Source organism: Cherax quadricarinatus, chromosome 84 (genome assembly GCF_038502225.1).
Source record: "Cherax quadricarinatus isolate ZL_2023a chromosome 84, ASM3850222v1, whole genome shotgun sequence".
NCBI classification, from domain to species: Eukaryota; Metazoa; Arthropoda; class Malacostraca; order Decapoda; family Parastacidae; genus Cherax; species Cherax quadricarinatus.
Genome location: NC_091375.1, coordinates 15,605,376 through 15,624,937, shown reverse-complemented (window position 1 = coordinate 15,624,937; position 19,562 = coordinate 15,605,376). Strand labels below are relative to the sequence as shown.

Here is a 19,562-nt window from a genome sequence, read left to right as displayed (position 1 = left end):
GTAGTAGTAGTAATAATAATGGTAGTAGTAATAGTAGTAGTATTAATAGTTGTAGTATTAATAGTAGTAATAGTAGTAGTAGTAGTAGTAGTAGTAGTATTAACAGTAGTAATAGTAGTAGTAGTAGTAATAGTAGTAGTAGTAATAGTAGTAGTAGTAGTAATAGTAGTAGTAGTAATAGTAGTAGTGTAGTATAGTAGTGGCAGCAGTAGTAATAGTAGTAGTAGTAGCAGTTGTAGTAGTAGTAATAATAGTAGTATCAATAGTAGTAGTAGAGAAGTGTTTGCTCATGGAGGGACCCCAATGGAAATAAGTCACTTTATCTGACTTTCTTGGGTTATCCCAGGTTCACTACACACATGCTGCCATGTATGATAAACTATGTAAGTGTATCTGTGTTAATCTGAATAAACTAACTATGAAGACTTCCGGCTGTGCCAGTGTTGAGGTCTGGTGGTCCATTTGATCTAACTCGGGAATTTAATACTTCCGGTTCTCTTCCCGGAGAAAACTTTGTTTCCTCTTTCATTCCCGCCCAGATCTGGGCAACATATATCTTCCTGGTCCCTGACTCTATGACATTTGTGGGTTTTGCGCTTAGTTTTGGTTGTAATAATAACTCCTGGAGTCCGAGAAGCAGGGTTCAATAAAGCGTCAACTCTGGTGGCCCTGAATAACCCTAACAACAACAACAATAATAATAACAAAGTTGCAATATTGCTGCCTCTTTTTTTTTTTTTTTACAAATTGCTCAGTACTCTTGTGAGTGCCTCATTTGCAAGTTGCAGGTCGTACTCCTGGCACTCGCTGCAACAAAACTGGTTAAACAATAAAACTAAAGTAGTAGAAGTTTGATAAATCAGGTGACTTCACTGACTCAGGTGAATTTCTCCATCTTTACTCTGGGCATCCTGGGCATTCCTGGCACCCTGGGCATTCCTGGCACCCTGGGCATTCCTGGCACCCTGGGCATCCTGGGTATTCCTGGCACCCTGGGCATCCCTGGCACCCTAGGTATCCATGGCATCCTGGGCGTCACTGGTACCGTGGGTATCCTTGCACTCTGGGTTCCTAGCATCCTGGGCATCATTGGCATCCTGGGTATCACTGGCATCCTGGGCATCACTGGCACACTTGGCATCTACTATCCTGGGCATCACTGGCACCCTTGGCATCTACTATCCTGGGCATCACTGGCACCCTTGGCATCTACTATCCTGGGCATCACTGGTACCCTTGGCATCTACTATACTGGGCATCATTGGCATCTAGCTTCCTGGGCATTACTAGCACTCTGGGCATCTATTATCCTGGGTATCACTGGCATCCTAAACATCTATTATCCTGGGCATAACTGGCATCCTGGGCATCATTGGCATCTTGGGCATCACTGGCATCTTTGATTTTTATATGAAGTTCTTTTGCTGTTCCCCTTGAAACTGGTTAGGGGTATGTGATCCAGGTCTCATTACCATGCAATCCTAAATAAGTAAGTGTTACTGAAGTTCACTACACTAGTTCATAGTTTTATAATTGTCTTAGTTTGCTTGAAATGCATTGCTTACTAGTGGCTTTCTTTTCTGCCTAACAATGTTTTATTACTTGTAAATTACATTATTTTTATACCACATAAAAAAAATTAAATTTGAATTTGAATTGAAATGTGTAAATTAACCTTGAATAATCTGATGAAGTCAGACATTGACTTACTTCCAATGGGGCCATTATGCATTACTTTCTTCCCTAGGAATACAATAACAGCGACACCAATAATAAATAATAAATAATAATAATAATAATAATGATAAGCTTCCTTCTCGTATTTCAACAATTAACTTGTTCAGTATGTAATAAGATACAAATTATGTTTACTGTGATACTAATCTGGTATGATCTATGTTTTCTCTTTATTTTGAAGATTTTTTAGGATTATTAAGCTAAAGTGCTAGTAACCCAGGATATCCCAGTAAAACAACTGTCCATTAGGGTTCTTTGATCCTCTTTCCCAGGATGCCACCCACAACAGTTAGGTAACACCCAGGTACCTGCTTACTGCTAGATAAACAGGAACAGCAGGTGTAACGAGATTTACACCAAAGTACCTACTTACTGCTAGGTGAACAGGAACAGCAGGTGTAAAGAGATTTACATGCCAGGCACCTACTTATCTAAATAGGTACCTGGGTGCCGGTCTTGAACCCAAGTCCTTGCATGCGAACTTAATGCTCTAACACTTGAGCCGGGTGTCATGTGTTTGTATATTATTGTATTGAAATATTCACTTTCAGTATACAGATGATTACATTAGACACATTATTATTGCAGTCAAGGCAAACAATGAGGGTAAATGAGAGTAAGTGTTGGCATTAGCATCTGTGAGTGATGTAGAGTATTTTAATTACATGTTATATTAACTTAGGATTCTAGCAATCTAATGCTTGTAGTGCAGTGTAAATTAGTATTAAGACCTAGTATCAAGCAACACATCTATATAATCATTTCTGTATAATTTTTTAAATATAATTTTTTTTATTTGATTTTAGATTTGAAGAAGTTCGTTGTAGGCCATCTTGCTCCAGGGGTGAGATAAATAAAATAGAGATGTGTCCACAAGAGACACATTACAATAACTCCAGTGTAACTAAATAGCATGATCTTGACAATAGGGACAGTGTTATGTTAAGATCTTTATTAATATGTACAGAGGATATAAAATGCATGCATGTACTGTACATATATACTCCTGGGCAGCGGTGTTTTGTCCTAAGAAGAAAGGTAAGCATTGCTTACCTTATAATAATTCTTTCCTTCAAAGTTAATATAGTGTATTTCTTTGCTTATTTAATGTATTATTAAATTGTACATTACATATCATTTTTCATTTTTATTATTAATGGCCTGCTGCTGAACTGTCATCTGATTTCTGGCTGGCATATTTGCCTCAACCCATTTACATGTACCAAGAATGTCTCTGTAGTATAATGTAAGCCACTAGTCTATCTGAGCTGGCTGTACCTTGGTTCTGTTCTGTAGTGTTCTTTGTATTATTTAACCCATAAACGGTCCAAGCAGATCTACGTTCACATGTGTAGTGCTACAAAAGTAGATCTACGTTTTTTTTACATATTTTCAAATATAAAAAAAAAAGTAGATCAAAGTTTTTTTTACACATTTTCAAATGTAAAAAAACAAAAAGATCTACTTTTTTTACATACTTTCAAATGTTGAAAAAACGTATATATACATTTGGACTGTTTACGGGTTAAAGGAATTTCTCTGCTCTTCTGGTCCTGTCCTTTTCTTTGATGATGAGTTTAGAGTCTTGTTATGCCCTGTAGTATGAATGTTTATCTTGATGAAGCATCCATGCTTTGTTGGTGTTGTGGTTTTTTCAAGCATATTGTTATCTTGAATTCTGGTTTTTAGTTCATGTGAAGCTTTGCCAATGTACTGTTTATCGCAGCCACCACAAGAAATGGTGCGTACTCTGGCATTCATGTTGTCCTGGCCGTTGTGTCCTATTCTTGTGAAATCTCTAATAGTTTTGGAGGTGATGACTGTGACAACAGAACCAAATAAGGAGCTTTTATTGGGTTCTTTCTGAGAGTTTACAGAATTTATACCCTATATACTTAGAAGAGGAATGCAGCATTATCAGTAACAACTTTGCCACACTGCACTATTCTTTACACTTCATTCAGGATTGCAGACAAAGGTACCAAAAGATACTTTCAGCATTTAAAAAGGATGATGATTGCAATAGATGGCTCATTTTTCGCTACAGATAATATTGCAACTATCATCACACAAATGTTAAATTCGAACAGATATCACAGTCTTCACTACCAAAACTATTAGAGACTTCATATGAATAGGACATACAGCCAGAACAATTTTACCATCAGAGTATCACCATTCCCTGGGGTGGTTGTAAAAAAAAAGATAAATTGGCAAAACTTCATGTTATATGATAACCAAAATTTAGAAACATCAATATGCTTTTAAGATCTGCAGCACCAACAGTGCATTGGAATATACAGTACATTTATACCTAGTGGTATGGCAAGATGGTAAACTCATCATCAAAGATAGACAGAGAGTCAGATGTACGAAAGTGTTTTAATTACTACACACAACATTACTCAACAGAACCAAGGTGCATTTAGCTTAGCTAGGCTACTGGCTCACATTATACTACAGAGACATTCTTGGCAATAGGGTTGGAGCAAACGTGCTGACCAGAAACCAAATGACAGTTCAGCGACATTGTCCACTATACCTTTTTGAGTGCTCCACTGACCCAGGATTCATTGCACTTCTTTGATTTCACTTCACCTCTTTCTTCGCTACTAGGAGTGTATATACTGTATGTGCAAACATTTTGCATCCTTTATATGATTTGATCAAGATCTTAACAGATCAAAATGTTGTCTCAATAAAAGCTTGTGTGTTTTCCTAACAGTTTTAATGGAAGTAAGTCACACTGTTTGAATTTATTGTGTAATGTTAGGTTAAATTTTTGTAATGTACAATACATGTGTGCCAGTAACATCTTTGTACCCTCAAAACCAATGTACTTTATTTTATGTTATGTATGCAATACCCAAATAAAAGCTTATTTACTGAAACAGTGGCAGCATTTTTCTGGCAGATGAGTTTTGCTCTTACAGCTCTCTACTTTCATTGCTAAAATCTCATCTTATTCTGGATCTGTTCTGCTTACTAGCTCATTTATTGTTGCTAATTCATGTGGTTGATTTAATTATTTTTTTTGTTAGGTGAGTGATGGCACCTCCCCCAGGGATAAAAAGCACCTTCTTAATTCCTACTGATCTGCTCGACGATATTGCAAGGTGAATGGTGGCTTCTGCTTGAGCTTGCTTATTATATCTTTATCTCTTTGTTTTTTTTTAAATTTTGAGTTTTCACTTTTAAGTACAGATTTGTGTATTATCTGCTGCAAACATTTTGGTGTCTTTCAGCATTTCTACTCATACAGTCATTCTTCACACAAGTCTCCTCTTTGTCCTTCTCTTCCAACATCTCCACTTACACAATCATCATTCATACATTCCTCCTCTTTGTCCTCTTCTCCCAACATCTCCACTTGCACAATATATAATCCTTCTTGCATTCCTACTTGTCCTCCCACAGCATCCCTGCTTAGACAGTTATCCTTGATACAGTCCTCTTTATCCTCTCCAAGCATCTCCATCCACAGTAATCCTTCACATATTCCTCCTCATTGTCCTTTCATAAAATATTTCATTGTCTTGTACAAGTGTGTCTGGCTCTACTGTGTGAGTCACAGCAACAATAGCCTCAGTTGCATATTTACACTTCAGTTAAAAAAGGTATTTTTAATAGAGGATGTGTATCCCTTTATGTTGAAAGAATGATGTTAAATGTTCTCATTTGTGTGTTTAAAGATTCCATATAAAGCATTTATATATATTAGCTTACAGCTGCTCAAGAAAACATCTTTGAAGGTATTCAGCTGGGCTTGAGTTCTAGAGGTGGGAAGTACCGTACCTGCACTCTCAGAGATGGGTGGGAATGTTACAATTCTAGAGGTGAGATGTACAGAGCCTGCATTAGCATGGATGGGTGGGAATGTTACAGTTCTAGATGTGAGAGGTACAGTGCCTACACTCTCAAGGATGAGTAGGAATGTTACAGTTTTAGAGGTGGGATGTACAGTGCCTGCATTAGCATGGATGGGTGGGAATGCTACAGTTCTAGAGGTGAGAAGTACAGTGCCTACACTCTCAAGGATGAGTAGGAATGCTACAGTTCTAGAGGTGGGAAGTACAGTGCCTGCATTTTCAAGGATGGATGGGAATGTTGTGTTTTGTAGTGTCATTTGAATTGCCTTTTCCTCATACTTTTGGCAAGACAGCTATTCAGTGAATGATAACAAATGTATTACCTTCTGTAGGTCACCTTACCTTTCTGAGAATAGCCATGTAAAAACAAAAATGATGGATCCATTAATTTTATGCCTAAATTTACAGGAATTATGAGGAGAGGTAACTCATAGTTTACTGGTAGTGTGTACAGCTCATAGCCAAAGGACTCGGGTTCATCCTAAGTGAGTCGAGATGTATAGGCAAATCCCCATAATGCTGCTCATGTTCACCTAGCAGTAAGTAGGTACCTGGAAGTTAGGTAACTGTTGTGGGTCACATCCTGGGAAGGACCTAAGGGCCCCCAATGAAAATAAATCACACGTGTCTCGTGACTTTCTTAGGTTATCCTAGTTTACCTGCTCTCTGGAGTTAATGATCCAAAAAAAGTGATCCTCATTCACTAATCAGTTTTGATAAAACTATTACTCAGATTAATTTAAAATTTGGTATTCATGGTTACCTAATAGTGCTTTAGAAGCATCAGTGCTTGGAAAATTTGGAAAAGCTATTATGAAGTTAATGCTTTTCCTTGAAGAGCAGACATTAAAAAGGTCCATCCTTATATATTTTCTTCACGCTACTTTTACCCATGTGTTGAATGTTTTTTACAACATTAAGGGCTGAGCTGTGGGAATTACTTGTGATATACCTGTAATATATCACAGAAAACTCCTACAGCTGTATTTGTTCATTTTTGAATGTATAGGCGAGCCCTGCTTTACAGCGCTTCACTTTACAGCATTTTGCTGATGTAGAGGTTTTCAATTATACCCAACAATAAATATATTCACCACTCACTATAAGCTAAGGATGAAAATATTTTAAGGTAAGTAATTTGTTTATTTTGTTCAAAATAAAATAAGTAATTTGTGTACTGTATGTGCATTTTTTAGGTCTACCTCTATTACTCATTTAATACAGTGGACCTCCGCTTTATGATCAGCTCCCATTGCGACCAATTATGTAAGTGTATTTATGTAAGTGCGTTTGTATGTGTATGTTTGGGGGTCTGAAATGGACTAATCTAATTCACAATATTCTTTATGGGAACAAATTCGTTCAGTAATGGCACCTGAATATACTTCTGGGATGAAATAATATCGTAAGCCGGGGGTCCACTGTATATGATGCTGTAAACATGTTATCAGGCTTCTATATACATTTGAAAGTGAAAAAAGGCTATGTTATACTTTACAGCAATTTTTGCTTTACAGTAGTAGCCCATAACCTAACCTGCTGTATAAGTGGGGCCTCCCTGTACAAGGCTATGGCGTGAAATAATTTTCAGAGGCAGAGCAAAAAATATACTGTACGTATATAACTCTTAAACTATCATTCAGATTTTGTAATAAAGTTTTATATTCGATGTCATCCAGTTACAATGTTATAAGGATGGATGCCATTGAAATATCTGTAGGAGAAATAAAGAAAATGTTGTTGTGTTAACTATTGGTAAAACCAAATCAAAAGGATGAGAACTAAGCAGTCCACCCTGAAATCACTGTATGACATCACTGCTGCAAGAAGGTAAAACAGCAAACATTGTGCTCATACTGTACATGCTCTCATAACTGATCCTCTAACATCCAGAATTTGACATCCCACGTGTCACTTCTGATATGAAAATCAGTCATATTCCCACCTTAAGGTGGGCATTCTTTCATCTGTCTGCCTTTCTGTAGATAATGCTTTTACAATCATGTTGATATTTGATATACATTAAATTAAATTTAATGCAATCACATTTCATTAATTAATAAACCACTATTAATTATTAATAATGAATTATTCATTTTAACCCTTAAACTGTCCAAACGTAGATCTACATTTTTTTACATAAGAAAGCATGTAAAATAGAAAGTTCGGAGCACTACACATGTGAATGTAGATCTATGTTTGGACAGTTTAAGGGTTAATAATTAATATGGTGCATATTGACGTAATGGTGTATATTCGTACCCTGTGGCTTATACTCTCATGTTTGGTGCACAGGCTGCCATTTCAGGTTGAAACTTTTTATAGGATTATTTTATTGTTTTGGATTTAAGTCGTTTGTATTAAAAAAATGTCTACGAGCAACACACACAAGTCAAGAGATGGTAAGAGGAAGAGCAAGGTGTTATTAATGAATGATAAAAGGCAAGAGGTGAATCTCAGCCTAGGTACGGTAAGTGCTGATTGTATTTTTAACAATTTTTACTCAGATGAATTCTTTTTGACACTGGCCATCTCCCACCAAGGTAGGGTGACCAAGTAAAGGAGACACATTCACCGTTCTTCATTTAATAGCTGTCTTATCCAAATTGTAAAGACATCACAAACACCTTGGCATCAGATCACTGAACTCTTGTACTGAATATGTACATAATAACACTGGCTGTGCAAACTTATATTAAAATGCCGATACTTTATGGACCTCCTTTTTGCTATATCTCTACTCTCTTGTTTCGATCTTTTGTTGTAGGGGACCTGCTAAAGTTTTGTTCTCTCTTGGATCATTGTGGGAACCAGTGTATGCTCCTGAGCTTCCAAACCAAAGACAGTGCTTGAGATGCAACATATGTAAACATTTTTATATACATGTGTTCCTCACTTATTGCGGAATCTCTATACGGGATTTATTGTGTTTCGGATACATTTCTGTTTATTATACTTACTGTTGATAATATTTTCAGAATTTTTATAAGGGTGACATTTTTTACACTGCTGCCTTATGTATGGCTGGGATGTTTGAGAGTAGATATCATTGTTTTGATAACATATGGTAAATAGATAACCATAGTATTAGGACACTCAGAGTTTTTGGGATAGAAACATTAAATTGATTCATGATGATTTTAAATATTCTGACAATTGTGTAGGTCACCAGTATCCTCGTACTTATATGATAAGCTTCATCTATACCTGACCTTGTTACTAACAGCAAAATTTCCCCCAACAGTCGATTTCTGCTTGATGCTCCGGAGTCTGAACTAGGAAACCCTATATCCTTGTGCTTTCTGACTGAGTTGGCTTACTGGTTCTACCTGGATGAGTATGCAGAGGAAGATGATTCGCTCAACAACCTTAAGTTTGATCCATTTGCTCAACAGCTTCTGAATGTAAGCCATATTGCCTCTGGCAAGACAGTGATAGTGTGATTGATGGTAAAAGTGTTTCTGTTTTTGGGTCACCCTGCCTTGGTGGGAGATGGCCAATGTGTTAAAAAAAAATGTATTGAGTGTTTTAGTGAGGAGCCATCAGTGGCTTCACCTCAGCTATTCCTCGTATTTGAGTGTTAATGTTAAGGGGTCTGTTTCCCCCTTTTGCATGTTTACCTATTATTATGTAACTGGTTACATGTTCTGTTACTAATCGTATTAATTAGATTTTATTTCTCTGTATCCCTGTAATGTTTTTATACAGTCTCATTTCTTTGTAGGCAAAAATTATCATTGTGTATGTGTATGCATGTAAAATATTCTTCACTGCATTTACTAATCGCTGACAATACTGTACATTTACCATAGTACGTACAGTAAAATATTTTGGGCATCATATTAAAATTCTTCACATATGGCAGAGAGTTGGGTTCAAGCCTCAGACAGGAACCATTGAGGACATGCTGCAGGGTTTCCGGGACTTCAAGCATCGCGTGCCAACATACGGTGGGCTCTTGCTCAATGAGGACCTTAGTCAGGTTCTCCTTGTACAGGTATGTTACTGAATAAAACACAATATGCAATTTGTGTCTTATTCATATATTTGTCAGTATATTTTACAATTGATATACAGGTATGTTCCTAGGTAGTAAATTGGTAGACAGCAACTGCCCAGGGAGGTACTACCATCCTGCTAAGTGAGTGTACAGTAGAAGCCTGTAATTGTTTTACATGATGGTAGGATTGCTGGTGTCCATTTTTCTGTCTCATAAACATGCAAGGTTTCAGGTACGTCTTGCTACTTCTACTTACACTTAAATCACACTACACATACATGTACAAGCATATATATACACACCCCTCTGGGTTTTCTTCTATTTTCTTACTAGTTCTTGTTCTTGTTTATTTCCTCTTACCTCCATGGGGAAGTGGAGCAGAATTCTTCCTCTGTAAGCTATGCGTGTTGTAAGAGGCGACTAAAATGCCAGGAGCAAGGGGCTAGTAACCCCTTCTCCTGTATAAATTACTAAATTTAAAAAGAGAAACTTTCGTTTTTCTATTTGGGTCACCCTGCCTTGGTGGGATATGACCGGTTTGTTGAAAGAAAGAAGAAGAAGATTTTACAATTGATATACAGGTATGTTCCTAGGTAGTAAATTGGTAGACAGCAACTGCCCAGGGAGGTACTACCATCCTGCTAAGTGAGTGTACAGTGGAAGCCTGTAATTGTTTTACATGATAGTAGGATTGCTGGTGTCTTTTTTCTGTCTCATTAACATGCAGGATTTCAGGTACATCTTGCTACTTCTACTTACACTTAGGTCACACTACACATGCATGTACATGCATATATATATACACACACCTTTCTGGGTTTTCTTCTATTTTCTTACTAGTTCTTGTTCTTGTTTATTTCCTCTTATCTCCATGGGGATGTGGAAAAAAATTCTTCCCCTATAAGCCTTGCATGTTGTAAGAGGCAGCTAAAATGTTGGAAGCGAGGGGCTAGTAGCCCCTTCTTCTGTATACATTACTAAATTTGAAAAGAGAAACTTTCGTTTTTCTTTTTAGGTCACCCTGCCTTGGTGGGATATGGCTGGTTTGTTAAAAAAAAAATACAGGCATGTTGTATAGGAAGGAACTAGAGAGTGGCAGGACAAGGCAGATAATGATAGGACAGGACATAATTTGGTAGGATCAGTATGGAGAGAGGAAAAAATTAGAAGAGGGAAAATTAAACCTTTTAGTTGGTTTGAATGGCTGGGCTAAATTCTGCAACTACAGCTGGATGAGGCAAGAAGTCAAGTGTGTATGTTAAGCATATTATTATTTATTATTACAATCAAGGGGGAAGCGCTAAACCCGGAGGATTATACAGCGCCTGGGGGGGGATGTGGAAGGCATTCAGGCTTAATTTGGGGAACTGGAGCACAGATCCAATTCCCTAAATCAAGAGCCCCTCACCAACATCAAGGAACCTTCCTTGAGGGGTCGTTAAGCATAACTTATTTTACAATGATGAAAAAAGACTTTCAGAACTTACATTTAGGAATATCAATATGTATGTATCTCATTTACATCAGGTATTAGTTTGACTTTGTATTGTATTACATAATTAGTATTCATTTCCATTATTTAAAGTTACTCTTATTTATTATGTCTAGCTTGTTGTACCATACAGATGTTACTTAAAAAGTAATCTTTTACTTTATAAGTTTGTATGACAGTTTTTCCCCATTTCAAAAATTTAGTATTTTCTTCCTGATGATGATGTTACATTGTAATATAAGCATTCCTTGTGTGAAGCTAAACTGTCTTCCTATTGCCATAGGATAAGATAATAAAAATGTTTACTGTTGCTTTCCTTAACAGGGATTTTGGCACCGTGCTTCATGGGGTTTTCCAAAAGGCAAGATCAACGTTGATGAGGAACCCCATAAGTGTGCTATCAGAGAAGTGAGTTTCTCTTACATTTTCATTAATACATTTTTAGTGTTATTCTAGGCTCCATATTATGACTCATTTAGGGCACTCTGATGAACCTTTCATACTCTGATGAAAAATAATTATTATTATCATTATAATCAAGGGGGAAGCGCTAAACCCGGAGGATTATACAGCGCCTGGGGGGGGGATGTGGAAGGCATTCAGGCTTAATTCGGGGAACTGGAGCACAGATCCAATTTCCTAAATCAAGAGCCCCTCACCAACATCAAGGAACCTTCCTTGAGGGGGATGAAAAATAAATGCTATCATTTTCTTACATTTACCAGAAATTGGCAAAAGCAGAAACATTGTTTGGTTATGATTGGTGTGTAGTAAGTTTTTGCTGCAATGTTTACCTAAGGTACTGGAAGAAACTGGCTATGACATATCACCACTGATCGACCCAAATGTTTACTTGGAGACTTCCATTGGGGAGCAGTTTGTGCGTCTCTACATCATCCCAGGAGTCTCCACAGCTACAGAATTTGTTCCCCGTACCAAAGGAGAGATCAAACAACTCAAGTGGTTTCCCATCAGCCAACTGCCGTCACACAAGAATGACCGCAATTTTAATAAGGTCAATGGCTCAACTAACATGTTTTACATGGTGATGCCTTTTGTGAAGTAAGTATCATTATCCACTTATTTGTTGTTGATTACATAGAAACTGGATGGAGTAAGAGAGACACACAGAACTTCATCTAAAATTGTTAGTGTGGCAAAAACATTATGCTTTTTCACCTCTAGAAATTTAGGTTTTGTAGTATTATTATAGAACATCCTTCTACCCTTTAGCAAAGTATAAAGTGCCTTGTAAATAAAGCTGGATTAAAAATCGTGCAACAGTCAGTGAACCAGTTCAGTTATATTTAAAAATGATACACTTCAAGTAGGTAGTAGGTTGGTAGACAGCAACCGCCCAGGGAGGTACTACCGTCCTGCCAAGTGAGTGTAAAACGAAAGCCTGTAATTGTTTTACATGATGGTAGGATTGCTGGTGTCTTTTGTCTGTCTCATAAATATGCAAGATTACAGGTAAGTCTTGCTACTTCTACTTACACTTAGGTCACACTACACATACATGTACAAGCATATATATACACACCCCTCTGGGTTTTCTTCTATTTTCTTTCTAATTCTTGTTCTTGTTTATTTCCTCTTATCTCCATGGGGAAGTGGAACAGAATTCTTCCTCTGTAAGCCATGCGTGTCGTAAGAGGCGACTAAAATGCCGGGAGCAAGGGGCTAGTAACCCCTTCTCCTGTATATATTACTAAATTTAAAAGGAGAAACTTCAGTTTTTTCTTTTGGGCCACCCCACCTCAGTGGGATACGGCTGGTACGTTGAAAGAAGAAGATACACTTCAAGGGCACAATAGCTAGTTAGTACATGTAGACAAAAACTCACACTTGTGTCATTTTGGGTATGATAAATCATGCTGTTTATAGTGTACAGATGTACATAATACATAAATTCTCCATGGGAAAGTGGAACAGAATTCTTCCTCTATAAGCCGTGTGTGTTGTTATTGGCAACTAATATGCCAGGAGCAAGGGGCTAGCAACTCCTTCTCCTGTTTACATTACTAAATTTAGTAAAGAGAAACTTTCATTTTTCTATTTGGGTCACCCTGCCTCAGTGGGATATGGCCAGTTCGTTGAAAAAAAAAAAACATGAATATTCCAGACAGAAGCAAGCCTTTCTTTTAAGAGTTACTATACATCAGCTGTAATTTGTTCTCTAGTGCCCAAATTAAAATGATTGTTAATATCTTAAAATAATTATTAAGAGAGGGTATGACATGTAAGCTATTTATTTTTGAAGTTTAGCTTTAATTTTAATGTACATGTATTTGCTTTGAAGTAAGGAATATGATGGGTGGTCCTTCCATAGCAACGTTGACACTGTGAAATTTTCTTGTTTTAAATCATAACATGTTCAGAATTTACATGTACTTAAAAAGTTTTAAATGCCATAGGCTTTGCTGTACAGTACTTAGTTTTTGCTTGCCCAACAGGCCTCTACGAGAGTGGCTGGCTAGCCGCCATAGATCAGCTGTGATTGGAAGCAACAGTGCCGCTGGGAGAGAGGGTCGTCGACGTCACCGCAGTTCCTCGAGTACAACTGAACACCACCAAAGTTACAGCCAGACAAGACACAGCCATTCACCTGCTACAACCTCGGATGCTAGCAAACGACCACAGCCCACCTCAGATACCTTAAGAAAGCAGCAAGGCACAGCCTTTTCAACATATATCCAGGTTAGATTTTATTATGGATTATTTTCAAGTTGCATGCTTATGATTCCTTATAATATGTCATTTTACAATATGTCTTCTTCAGGTCATCTTCCCTTGAGAGGAAGGAGTTACTGAGAGAACATCTATGTGGTAAGTGTGCACCACATAATATTTTGTGAAGAGATTCAGGGAAACTGGTTAACTGGACTTGAGTCCTAGAGGTGGGAAGTACAATGCCTGCACTTTAAAGGAAGGGTTTGGGATATTTGCTGTTTGGAGTGACATCTGAACTGTCATATCCGAGTGCCTTTGCAAAGACTGATTATGTGTGAATGATGGTGAAAGTGTTTTTTTGCGTTACCCTGCCTCAGTGGGAGATGGCCGAGGTGTTAAAAAAAAAATGTACATCTCACAACAGAGCAAAGAAAAATAACATTGAAATCATAATACATATACGTAGTGGTTTAGTATGTAGATTGCATCTACACATGATTGACGAAATAATTCAGATATTTTGTATAATAAGAACTGATTTTGGGAGCAAGGGGCAAGTAACCCCTTCTCCTGTATATATTACTAAATGTAAAAGGAGAAACTTTCGATTTTCCTTTTGGGCCACCCCACCTCGGTGGGATACGGCCGGTGTGTTGAAAGAAAGAAGAAGAACAACTGATTTTATAGGTATGTTGCTGTTAGACTAGTAGGTATCCATTAATAGTGTGCATTTACCTGTGGTGACTGGGAAAGTTTACTTTATTACAGTACTTTTATACTTGAAATTACAGCTTTGTCTAAGGTATATTATCCCTTACCTCTAGGAAGTTACTTACAACTAATACCCAGGTATCTATTTACTGCTAGGTGAACAGGGGCGGCAAATGTAAGGAGACTTGTTTGGCCCTGACTGGGAATCAAACTCAGGTCCTTTTGGTTGTGAGCTGAGCACTATACCGTTTAGTGAAAACTAATGTTGAATTGTTAACTGAAAGTTTAGTGGTGTCATTGTGTTGGCAGGCTGAGAGATAGTATGGATTATTTTTGCATTTGCTAGGCAAATATGGTTCGTACTTCCAAATACATGTGTGAGTAATAATAATTTTTTATTTAATGTAGTAATAGGCTCAAGGAAAGCAAAGTAATGGCTGTATCACATGAAGGATGGTAAAATTAATATTATTATTATTTTGTGTATCATGTATACCCTGAGAAATATACAGTATGTGGGAACACTGTATGTGAGGACCAACCTCCAGCCCCCTCATTGATAATATAGTGTGGAAACACTGTGTGAGGACCATCTCAAAGATGGTCTGGGAACACTGTATATGAGGGGCTCCTCCTAATCCTTCTCCAGTAATGTTTGGGAATGCTGTACCCCTAAAAATGAAGAATTTCTGGAGATGAAGTGTCAAAGATAAAGATAATTTTCTTACCAAAATTATTGAGTTTTATATATAATGTGCAGCAAACCTCCAAGTGGAATAATTAAATCTATTACTTGATTTACATATGCACACACACTTTTTTTTTTACAGGAGGAAGCAGCAAGTTTTGAAAGGTTGCGCATCAACACAGACAGCTCACCGCGGAGAAGAGAAACTTCCAGCAAGGCAAAGTCACGCAAATCTTTATTTGGAGGTACAGTACAGTACTTAGAAGTTTTATTGATGTAAAGAAGGAATGGTGAAATACATACTTCAGTATTGTTTTGCTGGAAATTATACTGTGTATGGGTAGAACATGTATAGGATCTACAATATTTTCATATCTTCATTTTATGGCATTAAGTAATTGTTTAGGAAAAAATGTTTATCAGGTACATTGGAGAACTAGGGTTGATAAGTTTTGTTTTAACAGTAATTTGTTTATTGTCAAGATTAAAAGTAGTATTGGGTATTCTGTATTTAATTTTTAGTACAGAATTATCTAGACATGAATTTTAGGAACTTGAGAATTATGTATGTACATACACTTTGTGCCTGGCCACATTATAATCATAGCAAAGTGCTAAACTCTTAAGGGTCATACAGCATATCTGACCACATTAATATTATAATATTTACAAAAATGGCAAATCCCATGTTGGTTATTCAACAATGTAGTTACATTTTCATACTGTTGTATACTTTCACAAATCAGTAATGTGTAGAGAAAATATGTCTTTTATTCTACTCTCATACTAGATAATACGACATGACAGACACTGTCTGTCAGTTAATAATTTGAGCAAAGAACAAGGATTTAATGTCATGAAATGAAATGCACTAGTGTGTGCAGTTCATGATAGTTCAGTTGGAGGGTGACGAGATAATACCCCGCCTCACTAGCTGAGTTCCACACTTCTTACAGATTAGAATGCCAAATAAGCAAAATTATTTTAAACTGTGACCAATGTCTGTCTTCCCACTCCACCTGGTATTGGGTTGGATGTTGAAACTGCACTGACTGTGAGTTCAAAATATTACAACTTGTAGTAAAATAAAGATATTATTATTATTATAAGTACATGTTCAGGGTAAACAGTCCTAGCTGATAACAGTGACATACTACTATATAGAAAGTCCCTTGTTATGCTCCGCATTTCGGGCAAATTAGGTCAGTGTCCCAGGATGCGACCCACACCAGTCGACTAACACCCAGGTACCCATTTTACTGATGGGGAACATAGACAACAGGTGGAATGAAACACGTCCAATGTTTCTACTCTGGCTGGGAATCGAACCCAGGCCCTCACCGTGTGAAGTGAGTGCGTTGGCCACCAGAGCCCCCACTTGAGCCAAGAAATTCTTTCCCCAATAATGAAGTGTTAATTGTTTGGATTACAGAACACCAAGAAGAAAATCAAAAGTTTACCTTCAAGAGCAGAGGGAAAGGACGCACTAATAAAACCAATAGAGAAAACCAGCCAGCAAATAATGGAAGCAGCGGACAAGCCACCACGTGGGAAACAAAACCACATTTCCGCTCATATTCTTGGCAGAGTTTTCACATTAACAAGAAGGAAGTGATGGATGCAGTTGAAAGTGTGTGGAGTAACGTAACGTTTGCCTTGTAACAAGGTACTGTCATCACCAGTGTCTGATAACTATTATCAGCATTAATTCTTTCCAATACAAATAATACAGTTAATGCATAGTTTTTAGTTGATTGCAGCGCTTCAGTGGAAACATTTGACCAGATGTTTACAAAATACTCATAAGTTCTGCTTCAGAATGTCTTGTGTATGTATTTTAATTTTTATTCTTATTTTTCAGTAATTTTGGGGTTGATTCCAACAAGAAGCTGATTTTATACAGTACAGCATATACTTATATATGCAGTGGACCCCCGCATAACGATTACCTCCGAATGCGACCAATTATGTAAGTGTATTTATGTAAGTGCGTTTGTACGTGTATGTTTGGGGGTCCGAAATGGACTAATCTACTTCACAATATTCCTTATGGGAATAAATTCGGTCAGTACTGGCACCTGAACATACTTATGGAGTGAGAAAATATCGTTAACCGGGGGTCCACTGTATTATTATAATGTACATTTATGGATCTCATGCAAATATAAATTAGTAATTGTTATTATATTCAATTAATTTTAGGATGAAAAACTAAATGTTGATAGTGCAAAAATGACCATTGTTAGTTAAATTTAGTGTAAACTTTAGGAATACACATATACAAATTCTCTTAATTCGTAAAAATAAATTGTATTAAGGATTCATTTGACATTTCAAAAACTGATTTTGTATTTTACAATGCCAAGAGCAATTGAAAGGTAGTGTAATGCTGGTGTGTATTACAGGTGTGTATCACACGTGTGTGTGTGTGTGTGTGTGTGTGTGTGTATGGTGTGTATAACGTGTGTGTGTGTGTATGGTGTGTATAACATGTGTGTGTGTGTGTATGGTGTATCACACGTGTGTATGGTGTGTATCAGGTGTATAGTATATATCACACGTGTGTATGGTGTGTATCACAGGCATGTATGGTGTGTATCACAGGCATGTATGGTGTGTATCACAGGCATGTATGGTGTGTATCGCAGGCATGTATGGTGTGTATCACAGGCATGTATGGTGTGTATCACAGGCATGTATGGTGTGTATCACAGGCATGTATGGTGTGTATCACAGGCATGTATGGTGTGTATCACAGAGTCCAGTGTGAGTTACAGCTTGATGCAGAGTTCATAGATATAAATTAAAGAGTTACATACAGCAGTAGACATGAAGAATGTGAAACTGGATATTAATATAAACATCATATAGGTATGTAGGGAGAAAGTATGTACTTAGTTTATATTACTGTATGTTTGTGTGGAAGCAATAAATCTGTAGGGGAAGGTATCTCCAATTCCTTGGATCAAGAATCCTTCATGGGAATCCAGGGGACCTTCCTCCCTGAAGGTTTTTGTATTTTGAGAAAAATATGAAAGCTACCTTTTTGTTGAGAATACTTAGAATTTTGTATGTCTGCTATGTGAGCACATGCTTGTAAAACATTCTCATATGTTGTTACATCAATTTTGACTAAATTATTGGAGGGGAATAGCATATTTGGGGTGCCTTATTTGTCATGTTTTGTAATTATTGGTGGGCTGGGGGCAAGCATCCACCATCTATCTGACAATGCACTAATTATTTAATAAACCTGGGAATCATTGGAATCTGTGGGATAACTGAAGAATGCCTTGTCTGATTCCCTGGAAATTTTCAGCCCTTCTTTGTTTTCCAGAAAACAAGGTTTGTGATGTAATTGTGCTTGCATAGACACACACACAAAGACAGATACACAAAGATAGACATAAACAGATACACACAAACAGACACACACACACAAACAGTTACACACAGACAGACAAACACACACACAGACATACACACATCAGTGAAGGGGCAGGGCTAGGAGCTATGACTTGACCCCTGCAACCACAATTAGGTGAGTATGGGCACAAACAGACAGACAGACAGACACACACACACACACACACACACACACACACACACACACACACACACACACACACACACACACACTCTTATATACAACAGGCCAAGTGTCTAATTGACATGTGCCTAGGACGAAATGGTAACTAACACACACACACACACACACACACACACACTTATATACAACAGGCCAAGTGTCTAATTGACATGTGCCTAGGACAAAATGGTACATATTCAATACTCAATACATCTATTGAAACAGGGAGATTGCCTGAGGCATGGAAGACAGCAAATGTAGTCCCAATCTTTAAGAAAGGAGACAGACATGAAGCACTAAACTACAGACCAGTGTCACTGATATGTATAGTATGCAAAATCATGGAGAAGATTATCAGAAGAGTGGTGGAACACCTAGAAAGGAATGATCTCATCAACAGCAGCCAACATGGTTTCAGGGATGGGAAATTCTGTGTCACAAACCTACTGGAGTTCTATGACATCGTGACAGCAGTAAGACAAGAGAGACAGGGGTGGGTGGACTGCATATTTTTGGACTACAAGAAGGTGTTTGACACAGTTCCACACAAGAGATTAGTGCAAAAACTGGAGGACCAAGCAGGGACAACAGGGAAGGCACTACAGTGGATCAGGGAATACTTGTCAGGAAGACAGCAGCAAGTCATGGTACGTGGCGAGGTGTCAGAGTGGGCACCTGTGACCAGCGGGGTCCCACAGGGGTCAGTCCTAGGACCAGTGCTGTTTCTGGTATTTATGAACGACATGACGGAAGGAATAGACTCTGAGGTGTCCCTGTTTGCAGATGACGTGAAGTTGATGAGA

At 37.6% G+C, this 19,562-nt stretch overlaps 1 protein-coding gene across 3 annotated transcripts; it reads left to right on the top strand.

Annotated features, from left to right (window-relative positions):
• Window positions 1-356: 356 nt before the first annotated feature.
• On the top strand, window positions 357-18,945 carry DCP2 (decapping protein 2). 3 transcript variants are annotated; one of them, XM_070103188.1, is made up of 10 exons: window positions 357-881; window positions 4,779-4,853; window positions 8,851-9,010; window positions 9,472-9,603; window positions 11,423-11,506; window positions 11,898-12,160; window positions 13,555-13,798; window positions 15,313-15,415; window positions 16,603-16,836; window positions 17,032-18,945. In XM_070103188.1, the coding sequence occupies exons 2-9, from the start codon at window positions 4,786-4,788 to the stop codon at window positions 16,830-16,832; spliced, it is 1,284 nt and encodes a 427-aa protein (XP_069959289.1). In that variant the 5' UTR covers window positions 357-881; window positions 4,779-4,785; the 3' UTR covers window positions 16,833-16,836; window positions 17,032-18,945. The 3 variants fall into 3 exon arrangements, with proteins under 3 accessions (XP_069959289.1, XP_069959286.1, XP_069959285.1); XM_070103185.1 differs by adding an exon at window positions 2,544-2,581 and having other exon boundaries at window positions 358-881; window positions 16,603-18,945; XM_070103184.1 differs by having other exon boundaries at window positions 358-881; window positions 16,603-18,945.
• The last annotated feature ends 617 nt before the right edge of the window (window positions 18,946-19,562 follow it).

Coding starts and splice junctions, on each gene's coding strand:
- DCP2 (XM_070103188.1), top strand. CDS start 4,786: ATGGCACCTCCCCCAGGGATAAAAAGCACCTTCTTAATTCCTACTGAT. Junction 12,161..13,554: donor ATGGTGATGCCTTTTGTGAA/GTAAGTATCATT, acceptor CTTGCCCAACAG/GCCTCTACGAGAGTGGCTGG. Junction 13,799..15,312: donor CCTTTTCAACATATATCCAG/GTTAGATTTTAT, acceptor TTTTTTTTACAG/GAGGAAGCAGCAAGTTTTGA.